Consider the following 22,170-nt stretch of genomic DNA (forward strand, 5'->3'; position numbering starts at 1 on the left):
CTTCATTATGCACCAAACTTTTTCAGTAAGAGACAAGTCTGAACTGCATGGAGGCAGGTCTAATACCCAACCTTTTTCAACACACACTATGTAAAATTCCATCGCCGGGGGGCTCTCGCCCAAAACATTAACACTATATGACAAGTATAGACCTGACCAGCTCCGTCCATCTCCACTGTTTACTTATTTTTTTGAATCAAGGACTTCATTCAATAAGAAGGCCCCTCATAAGGCATGGTTATTAAACACAAAACCAACGTTTTGTTTTCATTCATAAATTTCTTTCATGCAAAAGTGGAAGCTAGAAGCAACACCAGAGCACATGCACTTCTTGGGACTGATTCCAGCGTGAATGAGGAAGTGCACTTTTAAGTGCATTTCTCCCTCATTATGAGAAATGTATTAATAGAAACAAAATACTTCAGTTTACTGTTTTGTAAATACGCCTTATGAGGTGCTGTTTTTATTGAACAAAGAACAATTCAAAACAATAAGTGAAGGAGTCTGGAGGTGGACATGCGAGCAGTGCTTGCTTAAAATGTCGAGTGTTGGGGGTACTGAGGTGAATTTGGGTGATTGAACACACAACCTCTGTCAGCTACCAGAAAGCCTGCCTCCTGCCAGGAGCCCCCCATTTTTGCCACTTTACACACATGTTGACCACTTTTAACCCATATCTGCTGGAAATCAAGTTCCATTTCACCACCTTTTCTGCCAATGTTTGCTTTTTTTAACCCATTTTAATTCTATTTCAAGCAAAGGGGTTTACATTTGGGCTGCACAGGGGTTAGCGCTGTTGCCTCACAGCAAGAAGGTTGCTGGTTCACTTTAGGCCAGGGCCTTTCTATGTGGAGTTTGGATGTTCTCCCCGTGCATGCGTGGGTTCTCTCTGAGTACTCTGGCTTCCTCCCACCACCAAAGACATGCTTGTTGGGTTAACTGATCACTCTAAATCAGCCATAGGTGTGAGTGTGAGCGTGCTAGGTTGTCTGTCTCTATATGTCAGCCCTGCGATTGACTGGTAACCAGTCCAGGGTGTACTCCACCTCTCGCCCAATGACAGCAGGGATAGGCTCCAGTGCCCCCGTGACCCCTAACGGGATAAGCGGTATAGAAAATGGATGGATGGATGGGTTTACATTTTTTAGAAGTCTATGAAGGCTTGATACTACAGCATAAATAATGCTGCTTTGATAAGAGTGGTTGTTATTCAGATTAAAAATATAAGGTAAAATGTGGTCATGACAGTTCAACCGTACAATGGATCAAGATTTTTCTGACCTCTATGGTCGGGGGATTTGGCTGGGCCCCAGAAAGCTCTCCCCTCAATTAAAAACAATATCTAACATAGGAATGTTCACTTTTTAAATTAATATATATTTCGGTACAAAGATTTTGCATATTGTATCTTTAACATTGAATCAGTGCTGTTGTAACTTGTGCAGACAGTGTCTTGGCATTGTCTTGCTGAAATAAGCAGAGACATCCCTGAAAAAGATGTCTTGATGGAAGCATGTGTTGCTCCAAAGTCTACATGTACCTCTCTGTATTAATGGTAACCTCTTATCCCATGTTTGAATGGTATCTTTAAAAGATATTTCTGCAAAGCCTTTAGGATACCCAGACAGCTTTTTATTTTCCAACCGTCTTTTAACACGTTTTTTTCTCTCAAAAGTGTTGATTCAGGTACTGCTTAGGCACCGGCACTCTGAATTCCTTAAAACTACAGGTTAAGAAACATTGTTCATAAACCGTTGAACTTATTTCCCATGCAGTCTTTCACAAAATGGAGAATCTTGTGCCGCCCTTGGATTGTGAACAACTGAGCCTTTCAAGAGTCCTCCTTTTATACTCAATAATAGTACTGTTACCTGTTGACAATTAACCTACTTACCTATGGAATGTTTCAGGGGCTTTCCATAATTTCAAGTCAATCACAATCTTTTACCTCTGAGGACTAGAATATTGGTATTAAAAGTTGCCAGAAATGTTTAACATTGTCAGAACTCCTGTAAATTTTATGCGATCGCCACATCAAAACATATGAGAGGCAATTATTAGTAAGCAGTAGGAGATGGAGGAGACATATTTCAAAAACAGAAATGTTAAATGTTGAAGTCATCAGATTAGTCCTGGTGTTGAATCAGTGGTGCCTAATGTAATTCACAGGTACAGGAGCCTAAGAGGGACAATACAAGGTAACAGTGCATTTTAAGTAACTGTACCAGAGAATTTTCAGTACAGAATTAAATAAAAATAGTTATTCTTTCCTATAGAGTTAGAAGGAAAACAGCTGATAATTTTACACTATGACCTTCTTTAAACTAATTGTTCATGATCAAACCTGGCACATGATAAAACTTAATTTGTTTTATTTGAATACCTTAACAGCTGAACTTGCCATAAAACTTTGCTGACAGAGAGCTCTAATCTGAAGCTTTATAGGCTGTCTGCCAGTAAGAATGCATCAATTCGCTATCTATTAAACATTTACTCTCAAGCTTTTGCAGGAACTGAGCCCCCATGATGTCTTTAAAGAGTGTTTATTGCTGCAGTTTTTCTTACAAACTTTGACTTTTGTGCCTATGGCCATCAAGATACAACCCCTTTTTGATTCTGCCTGTATTCTACATGCCATCCTAGGAATGCATTGTCTGTATTGTATTTCACATTGTGTGTAATAAATCTCAAGAAGCCAAACTTTGTGGATTAAACTGTGGGTTTTGGTGTTGCCTCTTAAAACTGGGTCAGATAGCCTGTGGAATGTAACTGTTTGGTCTGAAGACTTCAGATACTGATCGTCTGGACAGCCATGGTGGGATGTTCTGTTTTTAGAGCTGAATTCAACCTGTTGATTCAAGAAGAGTGATATTTAAAGGGCTGAGATCCTCCTTTTAATTGCAGGAAATCTTTAAGCAGCAGTCCTCATGCTAATAAATACTGCAGCAGATGTTTTTCCAAACAGATGGAGAGAGCGAGACAGGCTCAGGCTCCAGCCCAAGATGACTTGGTTTGTATAATAATCTGAGAAATTTCCAAGAACAGCCTGTTCTGTCATTTAGAGTCATTTGGGTGATTGGACTGTTTGATTTAAAGGAGACATGCATGAGCTTTAGGCAGAAATGTTTCCAGAGGAAACACAGTCATGGGAATACTTACTTTATCCCCAATATTTACAGGCTCTTTTCTGGTGCATTTCCCCTCTAAAACAAGCTGATACTGCATCGTCTGCATGCTGTATACATACTCAGGCTAAGCAGGACACACCCAGTTTATCATATCCAAAAGTTCTGTGGAAAATCCTGGAAATGAATACGCATCCTGGAAATGTTGAACATTTTCTCTGGCCCAAGTGATGACACAGAATGACTACAGATTCCCTAAATAATATATGAAATCCTTGAAAGACAAACCATTCAGACATCTGTAATGTTTAGTTTGAGACTTTTGAACAATCTTTAAGTTAGTTTGAGGGACAGGCTACGGTTTGTTTTCAAATAAATTAACTATCTTAAGTTATTATGTCATTAACATTATGCTACTAGTGTAATGAGTACTTTTAGTTTCCTATTGAACATAAACCCCCACCCCCCCACCCACATATGCTTACATGCATAGTAAACTTGAGCTATGGTAATAGCCCGATTAGCCAATTCAACAGGAGAAGTGTCCTTTTCTAAGAGAGAAACCATACGATGATGGTAGCATGAAAATAGATGAAGATGTTCCCCTCAGAGCAAGTTATGGACCTTTTTCTTGTTGACCTTGCTAACAGGTTAGCAAGCAGTTAACTGTTTAATGGTGAAAACCTGAACAAACTTCACACTGAGCTGCTGCAAATTACTTTTGATACAGATAAGATGAACGCTGTACTTGTAGCTCATGGTCATATCCAAAGACATATGATAATGTGACTCCTGCTAAACTTTGCATGTATGCTGTTAGGTTTCCAGTTCGAAACATTGCATAGAGTCTATGGAGCAGAACACTAAATCTAGTCTGGTCTGAATGAGATGTATACATGCAAGAGAAAATAAATCTTCTACCACATTGTGTATGTGTGTTAGTCTGACTTAAAAAAAAAAATATAAAAAAATAAGTATGATTTAGGCCAGACCAAGGTTATAATAGTTTTGGATTTTTCATTAGTTTCTATTTTTATTTTGTTTTCACTTTCTATGTTTGATTTTAGTTTAGTTTTTATTAGTTTGCTGGTTTATTAGTTTAGTTTAGTTTTATTTTGCAAAATGTTTCGTTTTAGTTTAGTTTTTATTAGTTTTAGTGTTAGTTTTAATTTTTTACGGAGAAATGTAGGGGCTGAGTGAGCGTCATAAATTTTTAAAAACATATTCAAACAGGCTATTCTTCATTTATCATTTTATTTACTTAATGATGATGTTTGAATACAACTTCAGGCATAAAACTACTACTGTCTGAAGTCTTAACCAATCAGATCAGGCAATTTTACTATCCACAGACTTGTGCGTAGGTGCCAGTCAGTATGGTTGTGTCAAAGACTAAAACTAGGGATATTTTGTCTCCATTTCTATTTTATTTTAGTTAGTTTTGTAAAGGCACTATACAGTTTTAGTTAGTTTTCATTTTTTTGGTCAAGCTTAGTTTTTATTTTGTTTCAGTTAACTAAAATGATTTTTGAATTTTAGTTTTAGTTATTTAGTTAATTTAAGTTAACTATAACAACCTTGGGCCAGACTAACATATTAACATGCATTCAAAGGTCTCATTTTAGTTGGACTAACACAGTAATTTTGCTTTTTATATAAACCACAATTCTAAAAAAAAAAGTTGGAAATTTGTGTAAAATATAAATGAATAAAAACAGAATACAGTGATTTGCATATCCTTTTAAAAATATAGTGAATTGAAATCTGTATAAAGACTATATATTTGATGTTCAAACTAATATGTTTTATTGTTGGGGTTTTTTTTTGTTGTTTGTTTTTTTTGAAATATACATACTTTATGAATCAAGTGTTTGCAACAAATTCCATAAAAGTTGGGACAGGGGCAAGAAAAGTGAGAAAGTTTTAAAATGCTCACAAAAAATCTGGAACATACATAGTTGTACACAGTTTATAGCTGATAGTACCATGATTGGGTATAAAAGTAGAACTCCTTAGAAAGGCTCAGTTGTTCACAATCAAGGATGGCGCAAGAGTCCACATTTATTGAAAGGCGATGAGGGGAAATAATCCATAGTCCATTTCTGGAAATAATGGCTGACAGAAACTAGGGCTGTCTTCGTATACCGTATTGACGATAATCGTGGTATTCAAAAATTAAATTTCAATATCATGTTAAAAATGTGCATATGATAATATCGTGTAAATGATCCAGTGCCACTTGAACACAGTTTGTTTTCTACATCTGCCCCTGTTTTCCTCTGCCCTGCTTTGTCTCCCTCCTGTAGCACCCCAGCAACCCCTCCCCCTTCCTCCTCACACACAAACACTGACCCTCCACAATGACACAGCAGCTGCAGTACCTCCTTAGACAGGTATTTTGACTGTAATTCATCTGCCAAAAGAGAGAACTCAACATAAATAAAGTTAGAGATAAATTCGATTAATTGTCCCATTATTATTTGAATTTTTATTGATATCGTGATAATATCATTACCATGACATTTTTTTTGCCAACGATAATTGTGAAGTGAAAATCTGATATTGTGACAGCCCTAACAGAAACCCAACACTGTTGAGTATCTTTAAGAGCTACAGCAAACAAGAATTGGTAAGAACTCTACTTTCAGTCCTCCAACAGTCAGCATTTTCAGTTAACCTTGCAGAGCAGAGGGATTTGCCAGTCGGACATCAGGCACATGCATCTTGAAAAGCTCCAATCCACACCATTTGTGCTGCACTGAACAGGGTTTGGACTAGGATTGGGCAGTATTCCTTTTTTAACACTGTCATATGCACTTTAACTTTTACCGGAGTATACGGTATTACTGCAAGGGGGGTTTAAAAAAACATTATTTAAGCGCTTGCTGGCATTCACACGCAATCACAGCGAGCTGAGCTTCCTTCATACCTTCATAACAAAATGCTTTGAGTCTAAAAACCCCTGATGTTTATGAGGCAACGTACAGGATGGAAGGGATTTATAGTTGAAGCATTGTTTTTACACTTTTTTACACTCAAATTAAATTTCTCTCTTTTTCCTCTCCATATACAACACATTGGTGCTCTCTTTTCCTCCCTCACGTCCTCCCAGAGGTAATATGAGAAATAATGATCAACTAATATCATTTAGGATGTGGGATTGTGAAGTAATATTGCATGTACTTTCAAACAGATAATGATTGAACTTGAAAATTATTGCCACATTGTCAAACGCGAGCTCCGTCAAGCCGTGAATTCATTTTATACTGGAAGCTTAGAAAAAGATACAGAATACTTCAGCACCTAAAATAACCAACAACCACTGCTTTTTCTCCTACACGGAGGGCTTTTTTTGGAAGAAATTAAGTGCTCTGAACATTTTCGACACAGCGTACAGGCGAGCCAACATATTTTCTTGGCCCATTTTTACGAAAAACTGGTTAAACTATGTGGATAAAACGTTCCCATCTATAGACATCATGCTGCAGATTTCTCTGAACTCTTAATAACCACAGGAGCAACTTTCACAGAAATCACTGGAGGCTAATGCCACTGCTAGCCAAGTACTTCATACGACCCAACTTCAGAAATCCAGAAATATCCCTTTAAGATGAAAAAAGGTAATACGGTGGTAAATATGCTCCTGTCCCATCTTTTTGGGATGTGTTGCAGGCATTAATTTCAGAATATGTTTAAAAAATACAGTTAAGTTTATCAGTTTAAACAAGAAGTATCTTATCTTTGTGCTGTCTTCCATTGAATATAGGTTAAAATATTTGCAAATCACTGGATCCTGTTTTAAACAACATCCCAACTTTTTGGATTTGGGTTTTGTGACTACATAAACAAACTGACTAAGCCCTCCTATTAACACTTTATTTTTCACTCTTTTCACAACACAGTCACCTGTATCCTCTTTGCTTCTATCATAATTACAGTGGCCGCTACAAGTTGCTGCATTAATTATTGTTTATACATACTGACAGGATGATAATAAACTGCTTGTACTTAAGACCTGAACTGACCTTTTTTGAAGATACTCTGCAGTGATTAAAGTGTAAGCCTGACGCTAGGCTCTCTTCACATCTTTTTAATCTTATAAAGATTCCATTCATGCTTTTCACATCACTGCACCATCCAGACCTGTGTAATACACTCTGCATACCAACACTAAGAGCTTTCATTGTAAGAGACAGGTTGCTGGAAGGCCTGCTGTTTATGCATGAAGTTAAGTAAAAAATTCTTCTGCGTCATCCAAAAGATAAAATTTGTTCCTGTCAGTCAAAAATCATACCAGTGAATTACAAATCCACACACACGTTACACCTTCAGGTACTGTGCACAGATGAGAAGCTTTACATGATGAATAGACACACAACACAGGCTGCAGACTGAAGTAGTCTCTCAAATAAGGAAAGTATAAAGTATGCACCATCAGGAGGCCATGTGGATATTAGACAAACAAAAATCATCTGTGCTGTATTAATAGATCATAATCCAGCCAATGCACAAGCGTCCAGCTCAACAGACCTGCTATAGCCATTTTATAGTTAATGAAATATGATTTTATGATTTATGTTTGTAGGAGGAAATAAGCAAACAGGCAGTAATTTTAGTTAGATAATTAATAAGCTGGTTTATAGTCATGTAACATCAGGAGTGGAGTCTGAATGTAGCTTCTTAAGGTGCTTTTTTCTCTCTGTATGCAAATTTTGAAGTGAAAAGACTGAAAATATAAACACAGGTGGCTTCATTTAGATATTTAAGGAAGCACAAGCTCACATACCCACATGCTCCATGGTATGATATACTGTAGATCTGCATATGTTCATGGTTTTGTCTATTTTGCGTCTGGCTAGCTTCAAATGTTTAACACATGTGGCTTTGTAATAATGATAAGTAGTCACAGTCACGTTTCATACATAACACATGTAGAACTCCACGTCTTCACCTTTTACTTTCTAATGCAACCATGTCTTCACCTTTCACACCCTCACCTCACACAGATGTTTAGTCAGCAGGCCAGTGAAAGGGTTTCCAGGGCAAAGAGACCTACTCGGAGGTAAACTGCATTATCAGCTGCTTAAACATGGTCTGAAGGAAGTCATCCAGCAGTGCAGACTGTGGGAAACCCTCAGGAAATGCTCTCATAAACAGTCTGATTTAAGGACAACTAACTCTTTATGTTTATCAGATTTTAAGATGCATTAGTAACTGAGAAAATGTTCACTATCTCTTCAGTGTTAGACATCATTCTCAATTTTTAGAGGAGAAAAGGTAAACTAGATCAGGCAAGTGCAACAAGCGTGTTTATTGCTAATTTTTTGGCTAAAGTTATAGTCCTTTGTGAAAGACTTCGTGTAGTATGCCATATTTCAGGGGCTTATTTCTCTAAGCTTTTGGCCATCTCTGTTCCCGAAAATGTATTCAAAAATTTATTGCTTCCATGAGTAGAAATTTCTTCAGGAAATGAAGACCTTTGCTGCACAAACTGATGATTCTCTGCAACATAAGAACCATCAATCAGATTCTAAAACAAACACATACATCACAGCACAATCGGCGTCTGTGCTTGTTCATTTGTGTGTCTAATGACAGAGCTGGAGGTCTTAGTCTGGCTTGTAAACAGGCCTTTAAAAGAATCTCACTGCTTCCTCTGTCCTCTAGCCAATAACCACAACCAATCCCATACAGGTCTGTGTTGGATTAGAAGATGGTTTCTGTGCCCAGCAGCACACAGAGCGTTACACAGCTGGGAGGTCTAAACCTTTTAGTACAATATTCTTTTTGAAATGTCAGATGGCACGTCAACCTGACAATTTTTAATGCCTTTTTTAAAGAATAATCAGTTCATTGTTCATGTAGTGTTTGACTCCTCAAGCTAATCCCTAAACTGGGAGAGACAGCAGGTTAATGAACATGCCAAATGTGCAAAAACAATGCCACAAATTGCATTCTTATCAGAGTAGATATGAGTTGTGTTAATGTTCTTAAAGATTCCTAGCTGTTTGACTAAGCAGTGCATGCTAATTTTGACTAACAGCTTTAATCTGAATATTGTTTCCTCAAGAAAGGACTCCTGATTTCAGCAAGAGGCTTCTACTTTAAGTGATGTGTATGGATTCGCCTGTTGCTTTGTTTTCTGTATTAAGAGTTATCTTGTATTCACAGTTTGTTCTGACTGGCACTAAATATGTATTACTTCATTTGCATTTCTAAGTCTTATAAATAGTCAGTGAACACAAGGTTCTCTTACTTTAGTATAATGTGAGCAAACTTTCTCTTTGGTGAAGTACTTTGACTTAGCGTTAATAATCAAGTACTTGTTCCATTCCTGCCTGGCAACCAGAGCTGATGTCAGTAACCAAAAACACAAAAAAACAGCCAATGCTTGCATGTCAGTAACCTAAGATCTAAAGAATTTAGTCAGTGTGCCAAACCACTGCCATGAGGATTATTAATCTTAACAATGCTGATCACAACTGCCAAGAGCCTCAAGAGTTTATCACAAAAGCACAATAGAAAGCTCCACAAAGATGTGTCTGTTTTCTTAGAGGGCATGTTCTGTTGCATGTCATTCAAACTTTAAATTTAATATTTCTTCTGCTGTTTAATGTAAGCTTCGTAGACTTTGTTGTCTCCACAGATAAATTCCTTTTACAGCACTGTATATGTCTGACAAACAAATGAAGAGACAATACATAAACACGCCACATATCAGAAAGCGAATAATATTAAGTTTAGACTCCTGCCTGTTCAGTGAGGCCTTTTGTTCAGAGCTGGGCAGCAGAAAGAAAGTTTCTCCCATAGTGAGCCCTCCTGCACCTAAATGCTGAGAGGTGTGGTGAATCTTTGAAGGATGTGTTCTGTCCTGTTGTACTGAGGTTGCAAAGTATGTAACGGTCATATTTTTCAGATTGTGGGTGATAGGAGACCAAATATTCTTGCATGTTACATGTGAGTTTGGCTTTGTTTTTGACAGACAACATGACAACATAGAAGCAGGTGAAACAACAAAGGAGGATAGATTGGTTAATGGTTTGATTTAACAGTAAGAGAAGATTGGAGGCAACACAAGTCCTTTTAGTTTGCGGATGGCTGAAAGTCTGATGATTTTTTTTGCACGTAACTTGTGTGCTAGTTTGAGCACACATCATCTTGAGAAACTTTTTCTGATACCTTTAATAATTTACTTCTTAAACTTATTTTTGTCCACCATGAGGCAGTATAAAAATAAGTTATGACCTTAAAACTGTCATATTAGTTTAGAAGGCTGATTCAGACACAAAAATACTTCATCATTAATATAGTCATGTTTCTGACCAGATGTGGGATGGTCCAAACTGTACACACCTATAGCTCTGTTCTGGTCCTCAGTGACCGTGGCAAATGTCCAGATGGGTTTATTAGAGCATTTTGTAAACAGCTGACTGCTGCAGCTGGGTATGAGGTCGATCAGCATGATCAGAGTGAACCAAAACAATAAGGACGCTGACCGAGAAACCAAAACATTGAGCTGAAGGAATCAAAGAACGCTATGTGGACTTTCAGTAGAATTACAGTCAGGTTGAATTCTCTGCTGTTTTGTCAATAAAATGACCCTTGTGGGTTTTTTTAATCCTTCTTTTGGGCTTCACTGAAGGACCAATGATGAAATCAGAAGGGGAGAGGGAGAGAGAAAGTGGACACTTGTCGTTTTGCAATTTTTTGCACTTCTGCATTGGCTTCATTTTTCAGGAGTGGAGGTTGCCGCTTGGAAATGACACATGGGAATAGAGCTACAGGTTGGATTTGAACTCATGATGACTGCATTGGACAACAGCCTATTTACATGGGACACACTGAAATAACCACTTGACATCCAGCACCCTCACTATAACCCTTTTTTCTCATAAACAACTTTTCACTATCATTTTTTACCTAAAAAGGACCATTATTAGTGCAGCTTTAAAAAATTGTCTTAATTTTAGTATTTAGTATTCTCCGGATCAAAGACTTTTACATTTCTCCCAGCCAAAACAGCTATTTTTTTTTTTCAATAAAGAATTGTAAAACAATTAAAAATTAAGCCAATAACCATCTGAAAATATTTAAAGTGTAAATACAGACCATTATTAGACTGGAAAAAGATATATAAATGACAAGAAGCTTTGGTGCTTTGGCCTTCTTACACTAACCATCATGCATAGGGTTAAAATAATGTGATGTGCAGGTAAGGGGATGTGATAATAGGGCCTCTGACATCCTCTGTTTTCTGTTGCTGTTAAAGAAGCAGCAGAAAGCTTTTCTGCAGATTGTTTTGACTTCTGGTTTCCAAGGCTGAGTTTATTTCAGAGAAGAGAAGAGAAGCCGTAAAGCCTTAGAGATTCCACCAGTCTGAAGTTTTAATCTGGCTGCAAAACTAATCCCCCTGATTATGACGCTTCAGTAGTCATAATATCTAAACTAACATGAATTACCGCCTTGGTTATAATTTTTATGAAAGAGAACTCTGAGGATTTAAACCATGTAAACCATGAAAGAAGTGCTCTGCAAAAAAGAACAAAGTTGGAACTTATTTTACCCTTATTTGAATCAGTTTAACAAAGAGAATCAGTGAGTCATGAGGTAATGATTGATAAATAAGCCATAGTAGGTGAAATGAAGGCCTCAGAACCAAACAAAAGCACCCTTGGCTGCAACCTATTAGGAGAATCTCACGTGTCATCTGACTCTACAGTACCTCTTCATGCCTATCCTCTCCTTTGCTGAGGAGACACCAGTGAGCAGTAGGGATTATCTACCATATTTCAAGAGATTTTCATTTCAAATAAGAGAACTGTTGCTGCTTATAAATCCTTGCTTCATATTTGATCATAAATGTGGAATGCATCAGGTCTGGTTGGAGTGAAAGGATGACTGATTTACAGGACTAACAGAAAGACAGGAAGGAGAAATACAGTTTTGGGTGAGACGTAGGGAAAAGATTCCTCATTTAAAGGAAGGTTCAAGCAAATAGACCAAGAGAAATGTCAGAGCTGCTAAGAAAAAAGGCTTCTTCTCTTGAGAAATTAAACATGGCTTGAAGGACAGATTGATATTATTGCCCAGTGTTTGATTGGAGACTAAAACCACTCTTACTTCTAAAGCTAGCAGCGAACATTAAACAAGATAACAGCTAACCCACTTCTGTTCAGATGAAAAGTGAAATCCACCAGGTGCTTTATGCTACGTTATTATGGATCATCATAGTTTAGTCAGTAGCTACAAAAGTAGGTGCTAAAATTTCTGGTTTATTGTGGGTCTGTTGCTTTTCAGAATAATATCAGACTAGTCAAGATAACCAAGTCCTAGCTAAATTTTCCAGGCCTTTTATGTGATGTAACAGATACTTGTGTTTACAGACTCACAGTAGCAACATGGACCCAGTGAGCTTTCCTCCATGACTCAAAGCTTACCCAGCAGACTACAGACCTGGAGTCCTTTCAATAAACTAACCAAGACTTTGTTTTTACTCATCCTTCAAAGAAAGTTTTGTAAGTGAGTCCTGACTCTAATAAATGTGGGTCCAGACGTAACTCAAAGTCTGATCAGACCGGCAAAAACACTGTCAGAGTATGAAAGACATAATGTCACCTGGAAAATATGGCAGCAGCTTCAGTAATGGTACACTTGTTACACAAACACACACTCACATCCACAAACACTTCATTGAGTACTTTGAGAGGTGGTGGACTACCAGTAGGTTTCCTAATCTGCAGAAAGGTCTTTATTGATCCTTTTTCTGATTTCATAATGACACAGATGAGTTCTTTATCTGACTCTTATATTGATCAAGTTTCCTCATCATCATTATTACAGTTCATGTACTTAGCCTCTAAACAGCCTGCTTTATAAAAATGAAATAAGATTATAGCACCTGCTATGCTTTACTGAAGAAATTCACTGTCTTACAGGTTTCCTGTAATTATTTATCTTGTATATCTGTACTAATATTATCTATCATTCTAATTTTACGATCAAAAGACAACACAAAGGAGTACATAGTCTCTATCTTACAGTGTTGTAAAAAGTATTACAGTTCAGTTATTGTAATTAGAAGGTGCTGCCATTATGAGAAAGCAAGGCATGGTCATAGCAGTATTTTGTTTGCGTAAGACATGATGATGCTTTCTGAAAGTCTGTGGCATTTAAAAGAAATGCTCACGATATTGAGAGACAGCATTATGCTGGCACTTTTAATTTAACTGATTTGACTTTTTTGTTTTTTCTTCTTGAAATGAAACTCTGGTCCACCTGAGCCTGCTTAATCATGTGCAAAATATGAGAAGCAAAGCTATTGGTAATTTTAGAGTAAGATAGTTTTGGAAGCTTAACCTTTGTTCATGTAGGACACAGGACTCATACACCCAGCTTTGCTGAGCTGAAGGCCAGATGATCCCAATTATCGCCTCCCAGCCCTCCCAGCCAATCACAGCTCTCTCAACACAATTTGATGTCCCTATCCCTAATCTCTGCTTGCGCTAATGCTGATGCACTACGCTGCTGCTGCTGCCAGCAAGGCTTTACTTCCTCCACCCCAGCCTCCTCCTTTATAGCATAAAGCTTGTTGCATATGAGGAGAGTGTTCCTGACTGAAACACAATTAAGAGATATGGGAGTCATGGTGGCATTCATTCAGCTGCTTTCTTTCTTTTCTTTGGCTTTCAAGTGAAAAATCCAACTTGCACTCCTGTTAGTATTCAATAGTGTTAATGACAAAAGTCAGGTAAAAAAAATGTACTTGGATTCTTTAAGCAGAACACAAAAATAATGCATTTTTGTCAATTACAGAAGTGGTTTTACTCCCATCAGCAAGCTGTATGAATAGTTTTTTCATTTTCACAGGAAGTGATGTATCTTTGCAGTGTTAGAGTTCCACCCTTTTTTCACACTCAGAGAAACCCCCCTCTAAAAATGGGAGAGGAATTAAGTCAAAAGACAGGCCCTAAACAGAGAGCAGGGGTGTTGTACATGTACAAACCAAAGTTGAGGTTTAAATCACTTCATGTCATTCTGAAGGCCAAACATAAAAATAACAAAAGGAACGGGATGGAACTCAAATGTCTGTTACTACATGAGCTTCTGTGCTGTCCTTCATTATCTGTTCCTAGCCATCTGATTTTTCTGCACATAGAGGCAGGTTTCCACCCATGCCTTTTGTTTTTTTGTCTTTGTTTTGTTTGTCAATACATACCTAACACCGTAGACCTTGGACTTTGTTTTGAAATAATAAACTCTTTAACAATAACGCAGTTACCCCTCTCTGACAAAAGTGTAATTTTATTTCTTCATTAAAGGCTCTTATGTGAAGCAGCTGTGGTTCAGAAGATAGACTTTCTTTCACTTCCATGACTATGACTGCACTTATGTGGCCGGCAAACATGGACAAACAAACTGAGTCAGATGTAGGAAAGCTACTGAATCTGACCATTCAAACATGTCTCCTTCTGACAGCTTTGTTTAAACAGAGCTTTTTCCTCTGTACAGTCAGAGCTGACGAGGTTTGTCACTGCTCCTGGTCAGTAATATCACACAGATGTAATGTGCTGGTGGTATGAAACCTGTTTTCATCAAGATTTTTGACATTATGATTTTAAAAAATGAAAGCCCTGGTTTGGTGTAGAAGTTCATACCTTGGCATCTTTTGAAGGCTTGTTTTCCTTTTAAGTGCCTGGCAGTGTGTTTACATATTTAAGACATGATGAATCTGACGCTTTTTCCTTGGTTTATAGCTTTAATGCTGACATGTTGACAAACAGAACAGACATCTGAAGTTGAGTCATGTTTTCTTACATCACTTGGTAAGTTGGCCTGTCACATACAGTGATTATATTTTTTAAAACAAATACAGGAGGTGGAGTCAGACATAAATACGTTCAAGTACTCTTAGACAGAAGACCCAGTCGGGTGGCAGCTGCTGGTGGGTCATCTTGTTTCCATCCAGTCGTAATATTTTCATCCTGGAGTAGGACAACGGTCCCACCTCTCTGCAGAGACTCGTCAAGTTGAATCCTGTGGTAGAAAAAAAAGAAACAGGATATTTTGTCATTTTCAGAAGAAATAAAGACTGTGATTCATTTTGACTGATGTATTATTCACCAGAGTGACAGCCATCTGCATATTGCTGTCTTGTCTAATCAATGTATGTAATAAAACAAACCAGAGAGCCTTGACTTCACCTCATGGAGCATGTGCTCATCATCTGAAAACTGTTAAGATGAAGCTCGTCAGTCACATGATAAAAACTTGTTGTTCTGAGCAACCTCTTCTCCTGCATTTCCCATTAGAAGTCTTGCAGGTGCTGTGGCGAAAAACAGAGCAGGAGGAAACCACAACACCGTCTTACGCTCTCTCACTTCATTTCAGTAGTAGAGCCTCCTTCGGCCCAGACTGTGGGCTTTGGCAGACAGGAACCGCAGTAGCTAGACGATGAGGTGTGTGTTATTGTAAGAGTTTAGTCGTCTCTCAGTCTGCTTGGTGGATTTAAAAACAAGAACACATTTTGACGTTGCCAGAGCCTTCAAGACAAACTTGTGCACCAGGTCATAGCTGCCAGATGGTCATGTGAGACAAAATACAGCTCCTGGCTGAAGTCTGCAGCAAAGTCTGAGATATGAATCATATATGTTTGAAAAAACAGCCGTGTGTCATGTGGAGAAGGCAGAAAGAGAGAGAGGGAAGATGAAGAGGGGGAACAGCATGTGCTCCTGGCTCCTCTGGCTATCTTACCCCTGAATCCGTTGCAGATGTTTTCATACCACTCTGTCTTATTTGCTAGCCACCCATTATTCCCTCCTCCTCTCATGTTCCCTCCCTCTTCTTACTTTATCTCTTCCCATGTGTCTGATTCCCTCCTGTCTCTAGTCTGCCTCTTTTCTCCCACCTTTGACTTGCTTCGCCTTTAAGTTGCCTCACACTTAGCTCCAGCTGTGTCCATATGCACTGGTGAGGGCTGACTGTGTCTCTATATGAGTGTGTTTGACAGTCATATTTTTCAAATTTCTCCTTCTTACTCAGCAGTTAGGGTCTCTGATCTCCCAAGGAGGTCAGCTGGGTAACTCAGTTATAGTTTACTATGTTATCATAATGAGTCAGAGCATTGTTGGGTTATTAACTGTATGCATGTGTCAGCTGGTGTGAGAGGTTAACATTTCAAAGACATGAAGTCAGCTACACCTCTAAAGTTATGGCGTGAAAAGTGACCGCAGTGTGTCTCTGTGTATGTATGTGCTTGGCCCTGTTTACACCTGGTGTAAGGATGTGTCCTGAGGGTCTGATCACAAGTGGAAAGAATTAAATACAGGTGCAATTACATCCAGGAAGGATACATTAAGAAACAATCACTCAGACCCTCCAGAGCAGTATGCATGTACGAGGAATTAGACAGTTCATAATTTTGATGCCATGGTAACAGTCTGAGAAATAATCATGGTTTCACAATTTTCATAGTTATGCATAAATCACTTTCACAACATCGATTATTGTATAAATCAGGCCTGCATCTCTCATACAAAACCATCTAAGAGGAGCCTCATGTTCCCTCAGTGTTTTTTCTACTCATCAAACTGGTGTCTGGAATTAAACATCCAGACTTAATGTGGGCATCACATTCAGCAGCCTGTTGCATCAGTTATGTTTAAGTAATGTTCTAAGTTAAGGGGTAAAGACCACACTAAACCCTATGTTAAAACTAGTTACATTTAAACTTAAATTTTGTGAATGTTTTATTGCACCACAGAGACATCATAACTAGTAGAGAATAAGGTTAAACTAACCAGAATACTGTTACAGATATGACATTTTCACTTAATTCGACCAATCAGTAAGAAGCATTTTGAAACGCGGTTTTTGTTACAATGTCTGTGTAAGTTCTCATTCAACCAGGTCAAGATTGTCCAAATCTTTGTCAAGGGGCAACTAGACCTGATTGAGGTTTTTGCACACATTTCAATACTCCAATAGACGTCTTCACATCTAAAGGAACTGGGCCACAGACAGAAAATTTGTTACAGTGTTGTCTCTCATGTCTAATTACCCCTAAGAAGGCTGACAGCTAGAAATGATGTCCGCTAATGTCCAATAATCCTTAAACAGTACTGAAAATGTATACAAAATATGACAAAGCATTTTGATGTGATAAAAACTAAAGCCTACACCCTAAATCTAGAGCCAGTATGAAAAGAGTGAGAGCGAGTGGTGTAATTGTCAATAACATGAGATAATTTCACGGTACTTTATTGTTGGGTGATGGAAATGATCTCCACTCTTGGAAAACAAAAGTGACTGAATACAGAGAGCACACTGCTGAAACAGCCCCTTAAATCCTCTGCTACTCTTTATCCACCTTTCAAAACTATCACCATGAGAACCATATTTTATGGAGGATTTTTACAACTAGTTGGAGGTAGGTGTCAGATTTAAGTTATGATCTAAGTCTATGTTGAAACTGTCTCAGCTAGTGCAACACCTTAAATGTTAGTAAGGCATAAAATGTCGGCTATGTTTGAACTTAGGCATGGCAAGTGTAACCTGAAGCCGGCCTATATGCTCAGTGGTATAATGATCAGTGTATTTATTAATTTTCAGAGAAATTACATGTGTGACAAGTAAACTTACACTATACAAGCTCTGTTCCAGCTCCTGTTCGCTGTGATAGATAAACTTTATTTAGGCCTTGTCCACATGGGGACAAAAACGCTATGTTTCTGTTTCGTTTTGAAAAAGTTTGGTAAACATGGCATAGTTTTAAGAAATGCCGGCATAAGCATGAAACCATTCAAAATGACATGAAACGCCATAGTATATATGCCAGGCATATAAGTGGCGCTGTAACGCTGCCACAGAAATACACCAAAAACAGAGAGGAAGATCATGGAGCAAACAAACCCAAAACTTCTCCTGGCTGTCCTTCTGTTTGCACTCCACCACAATGTATCGAAGAACATATGACATCTGTTGTTCTTCATGATCATTTGTTTGTTTGCATGATCAAAAAGTGGCGTTTATGGGCTCCCAAGTCACCGGTTCTGTGTGGAAGAAATGCGCCTATATGGTTCAAACCTTTGTGGATACTCCTAAATCTGTCTCTGTGTGGACAGCCCCTGAGAAACACTCTTTGTTTGCTCCTCTGGTTCTTTTTTGGACCCTTCCTCTTTAGTGTAAACTTTCCTTGGACTTATCTTTTTTCAAGTTGTAAACAGAGCCTTTGTGTATTCATGAACCTCACCTTGTATTTCATTGGCCTCCAGGTAGAGGTACTTCAGGGAGGTAGGAACAGTGGGAACAGTAATGAGTTTGTTATATGAAAGGTCCAGTTCAATCAGGCTGGAGATGTTGAAGGCCTGTGGGGGGATGTTGGGGCTTTTCAGACCACAGTGACTTAGACGAAGATATTTAAGTTCAAGAAATCCCACAAAGCTATCCTCATTGAGGCCAGAGAGAGAGTTATTGGACAGATAGAGCTGCTGGACAGAAGAGGGTAAATGCCTGGGCACGGCTGAGAACAAATTTCCACTGAGGTCCAGGAGGTTCAGACTCAGCAAACCTGAAAGATATAGAAATGCAAGATAACCCATACTGATACATTTGTGTGACAGGTCTTCTTGCACATAGAAAGGAAATGACACATCACTCTACCTTTGAGGTCGCCCTCTCTGATGGTTTGCAGTCTGTTTCCTTGCAGCAGCAGCAGTGTCAGGTTGTGCAATTTCTGGAAAGTGTCAGGGCTGATGCTGCTGATTTGGTTGTGGGTCAGTCGAAGCTGCCTGAGTCCTGCTGGTAGAATGGTGGGAACTGATGTCAGGTGGTTGTGGTTTGCAAAGAAGTAGTGCAACTTTGTCTGGTTCTGTAGGATGGACTGGTCTAGTGTATCGCTCTGAAGCTGGTTGTGGTCCAGGATAAGCCAGCGTAGACCAGTAAGGTTGGCCAGAGATGAGAAGGACAGGGACGAGATGTTGTTGTGCTAGGACAGAATGAGAAAGAATGCAGAGCATACTTTTTTCCTTTACGGAAAATTCAACTTTTTACTCTTGACAGTTAAAGTGCAGCACAGTAGAGGTGAGAAATTGTGGTCATGGAAATGGGAAATGAGAAACCACTGTGGGTTAGCAGCAGAACTCTGGAAAGATAACACATCCTTAGTACCCATGTTGGTATTTTTCCTACCTGCAGAAACAGATATTGAGTTCTCTCTGGCAGGCTGTCCGGGATTTCTGCCAGGCCTCTGTGGTCACAGTAGACTGCTGTGGGCCACTGGATGGGGCAGTCACACTGTTCAGGACAGGCCTGTGGGTTGTTGGCACGGAACCAGGCAGGATCCATCCGTCCATGTAGACTTAGCACACTGGGCTCACCCAACAGGCGATTAATCCACAGAGGAACACCCCCGTAGTCCATGTCTGCTAAAGCAGTGGCAGAGGCAGAACCAAAAACATGCAGCAGCACCAGCACAGAGCAGCAGAGGAGAGCCATGGAGACAGCTGTAGAAATGAAAGTAAGCATTCAGAAAAGGCTGTTAGAAAAAGGTGTAGTTTCACACCTCGAAGTCAAAATGGTTTTAATTGTAAAAAAAATACTTCAGTGATGTTAGATAGGTAGTTTGAGCATGAGAGCTGCCAGTATTCAATAGAAAAGCTCCAGGGCTTCCAGTTCATTACCCCCATGGTGCATACTATTTAGCTAAATTCTAAGACATGAAAGAAGACAATGAAAGTCTTACCTGTCCAAGGGAGGGAATTTTGTTTGCACAGGCTATACAGATCATAAAGAATGCACAAATGCATATATACACCCATGTAATAACCTCCACAAACTCAATGGATGAGACATTATTTCATCTGTTTTTTTTAGAGTACCTTTAAAGTACTTCTGTTGCAACCTCACTGAGCCAGGAGTGGGTCATTTGCACGAGTGTGTAATTTCCATGCATGCTACCTACCTTGGATGGAGCCTTTTCAATGCTCCCTCTTTGGAGTTGAACTCTGATTTTTTTCTATTTGTTCAAATCACTCTGGTTTTCACATTCATACGAAGCCAGTCAGAGGGACATAACATGATGTAGTAGGCATGGTGCCACCAAGGGGAAAACCACATAATGCAAGCTTAATGCGCAGCTATTATCGTTGTTCACTTTCAGTGGAGCCAGTTAGTAACTAAAATTCTTGCTGAATCTGGGTAGAAAAAGAGCTTTTCCACCATGACAAACTTTCAGCACATTTCTTTGCTCTGCTTTTAATAAAGAAATGTCATCAAGTTCTGATTAAACTTCTGCTTTAGCTATATCCATGCTAATCTCTTTGGAGGCAGCCATTGTTTACTGGCTTGCAGTAAAAACTAAACCACATCTGTGGCTACTGCCTTTTTCTCCTGAAATGATGCTGACTGGTCCATACATTTTCAGATCAGGAACAAACTTTTCAACTGATGCTTTGGAGGAGAGATCTGCTTGATGACAGACATGGAATCTGGTCAATCCATGGACTTTGCAAGGTTATGGTCACAACGGTGGGAGCAGAAAGTATCAGTGAAAGCTGATAGGGCAGAAATTTAAATGAGACTTCACCATCACAGAGGCCAGTGACCAACTGAGGTTTCCAAGTCACAAAATCAGCCAGTTTTCAGATTATTCCTGTTGGAAATGAATTTTTGCTATAATGTGAAGCTTGAAACTTTTAGAGCTTATAAAGATATAAATAATTTTTTTAATGATATATACAAAAGAGGGCACTTTTTAATGTCAGCATCACTTCTTCCATGTATGTTTACATTATTGTATTGTTTAAATGATCAGCTTCAAATGGAAATTGCACCGTCTGAAACACGGTTTAGGTCAGTGCTTTTGTGCACACAGTTCTTTGAAATCAAACCTTTTTGTGACAGGTTTTTTTTCTCTGCATGCACAGCTGGTGTTAGTTACAATAATTCCCACAAAGCTCTTGTGAAAATAAGTAAACACACAAACAGAAACACACACAGAGACTTTCAATCGCTGTATGACACAGCAGTTTGTTCGAAAAGTTTGCATCATCAGGAGGTTGGAATCTGTCAGCATGTTCGCAAAGTTGTGTTTGTAGCAGAACCTTACCGGACATGCTCAGAAGGTTACAAAGAGATGATGTAATAATGCGTCATGAAACCAGCAGTATGTAAAGAGACACACATTACATTATTGTTTGCACATTTCCAGTTATGCCTGCCATGGTAGAGCAGGAGTGAAGAAGAAAAGAAGCCACTAAGAAATCAACACTTACCTGTATGGACAGAAGCCACAGAATGGAGACAGCCTGTTAAATTCTCAAAGAAACAGTCAGGAGCTGTATGGACCTGTGTGCGTTTTAATGCATCAGCAGTGTGTTTTCAAGCTACTGGCAATATTTACCCACTGTCTGCTACATTCCTCCTCTTCTACTGCTTCCCACATCCCAGACCCCAGACCTCCTCCATATTATGTGCTCGCTCACTTCTTCCGTCTCCTGTCCCTGCGCCTTGGGTAATTCTTAAGCCTACAACATTTGGTGGAAACATGTTTGGTGCACCATGGAGATACACAAAAACACACAAAACAAGTGACAAAATACGTTTGAAAGGTTAAGAGGTATAAATCACGTAAGGGAAACTGAGTTTAAATTATCCTGATGCAGAGCTGTCAATGAAGATGTGACATTTTGAAGTATGATTTCTGTGTAAATGCCTGTGACTGTGTATGGTGTGTGCATACAGTTTATACACACGTGTGTATCTTTGTGCGTGGGTGCACAAGCAGCGAGAGTTCAGTCTGAAAGCATTAAAACCACAGAGTACCTGGGGAGCCAAAGAGACCATTTCATGTGTAAAGCATGCATCTTTGTGTGTGCTTGCGTGTGTGTGCTTGTGTGTGTGTATGTGTATTTCTCTGTATGTGTTAATGTGCGTATGTGGGGGTGGTGGGGGGTGGGGGGTCTTGCAACCAGAGCAGGGAGGAGGAAAATGATTCCAGACCCCCATGTCCCTGTCTCAGTTTAAGGGAGTGTTGTGAAAAGAGGAGATG

At 39.0% G+C, this 22,170-nt stretch overlaps 1 protein-coding gene across 2 annotated transcripts; it reads right to left on the reverse strand.

The window, feature by feature from the left end:
- Nucleotides 1-14,920: 14,920 nt before the first annotated feature.
- Nucleotides 14,921-21,473, reverse strand: zgc:113307 (uncharacterized protein LOC553753 homolog). 2 transcript variants are annotated; one of them, XM_041783567.1, is made up of 5 exons: nt 21,395-21,473; nt 19,311-19,624; nt 18,783-19,107; nt 18,373-18,690; nt 14,921-15,158 (listed from the first exon to the last, which is right to left on the reverse strand). In XM_041783567.1, the coding sequence occupies exons 2-5, from the start codon at nt 19,614-19,616 to the stop codon at nt 15,007-15,009; spliced, it is 1,101 nt and encodes a 366-aa protein (XP_041639501.1). In that variant the 5' UTR covers nt 19,617-19,624; nt 21,395-21,473; the 3' UTR covers nt 14,921-15,006. The 2 variants fall into 2 exon arrangements, with proteins under 2 accessions (XP_041639501.1, XP_041639499.1); XM_041783565.1 differs by lacking the exon at nt 21,395-21,473 and having other exon boundaries at nt 19,311-19,806.
- Between the last annotated feature and the right edge of the window lie 697 nt (nt 21,474-22,170).

This window comes from Cheilinus undulatus, linkage group 3 (genome assembly GCF_018320785.1).
Source record: "Cheilinus undulatus linkage group 3, ASM1832078v1, whole genome shotgun sequence".
NCBI classification, from domain to species: Eukaryota; Metazoa; Chordata; class Actinopteri; order Labriformes; family Labridae; genus Cheilinus; species Cheilinus undulatus.

Bases quoted from the DNA above. Each gene is read 5' to 3' on its own strand.
- zgc:113307 (XM_041783565.1), bottom strand. From the start codon at position 19,646: ATGCTTACTTTCATTTCTACAGCTGTCTCCATGGCTCTCCTCTGCTGC. The intron at 19,108-19,310 runs GTAGGAAAAATA...ATTCTGTCCTAG, and splicing joins CTCAATATCTGTTTCTGCAG to CACAACAACATCTCGTCCCT. The intron at 15,159-18,372 runs GTGAGGTTCATG...TTTCTACCACAG, and splicing joins GGAGGCCAATGAAATACAAG to GATTCAACTTGACGAGTCTC.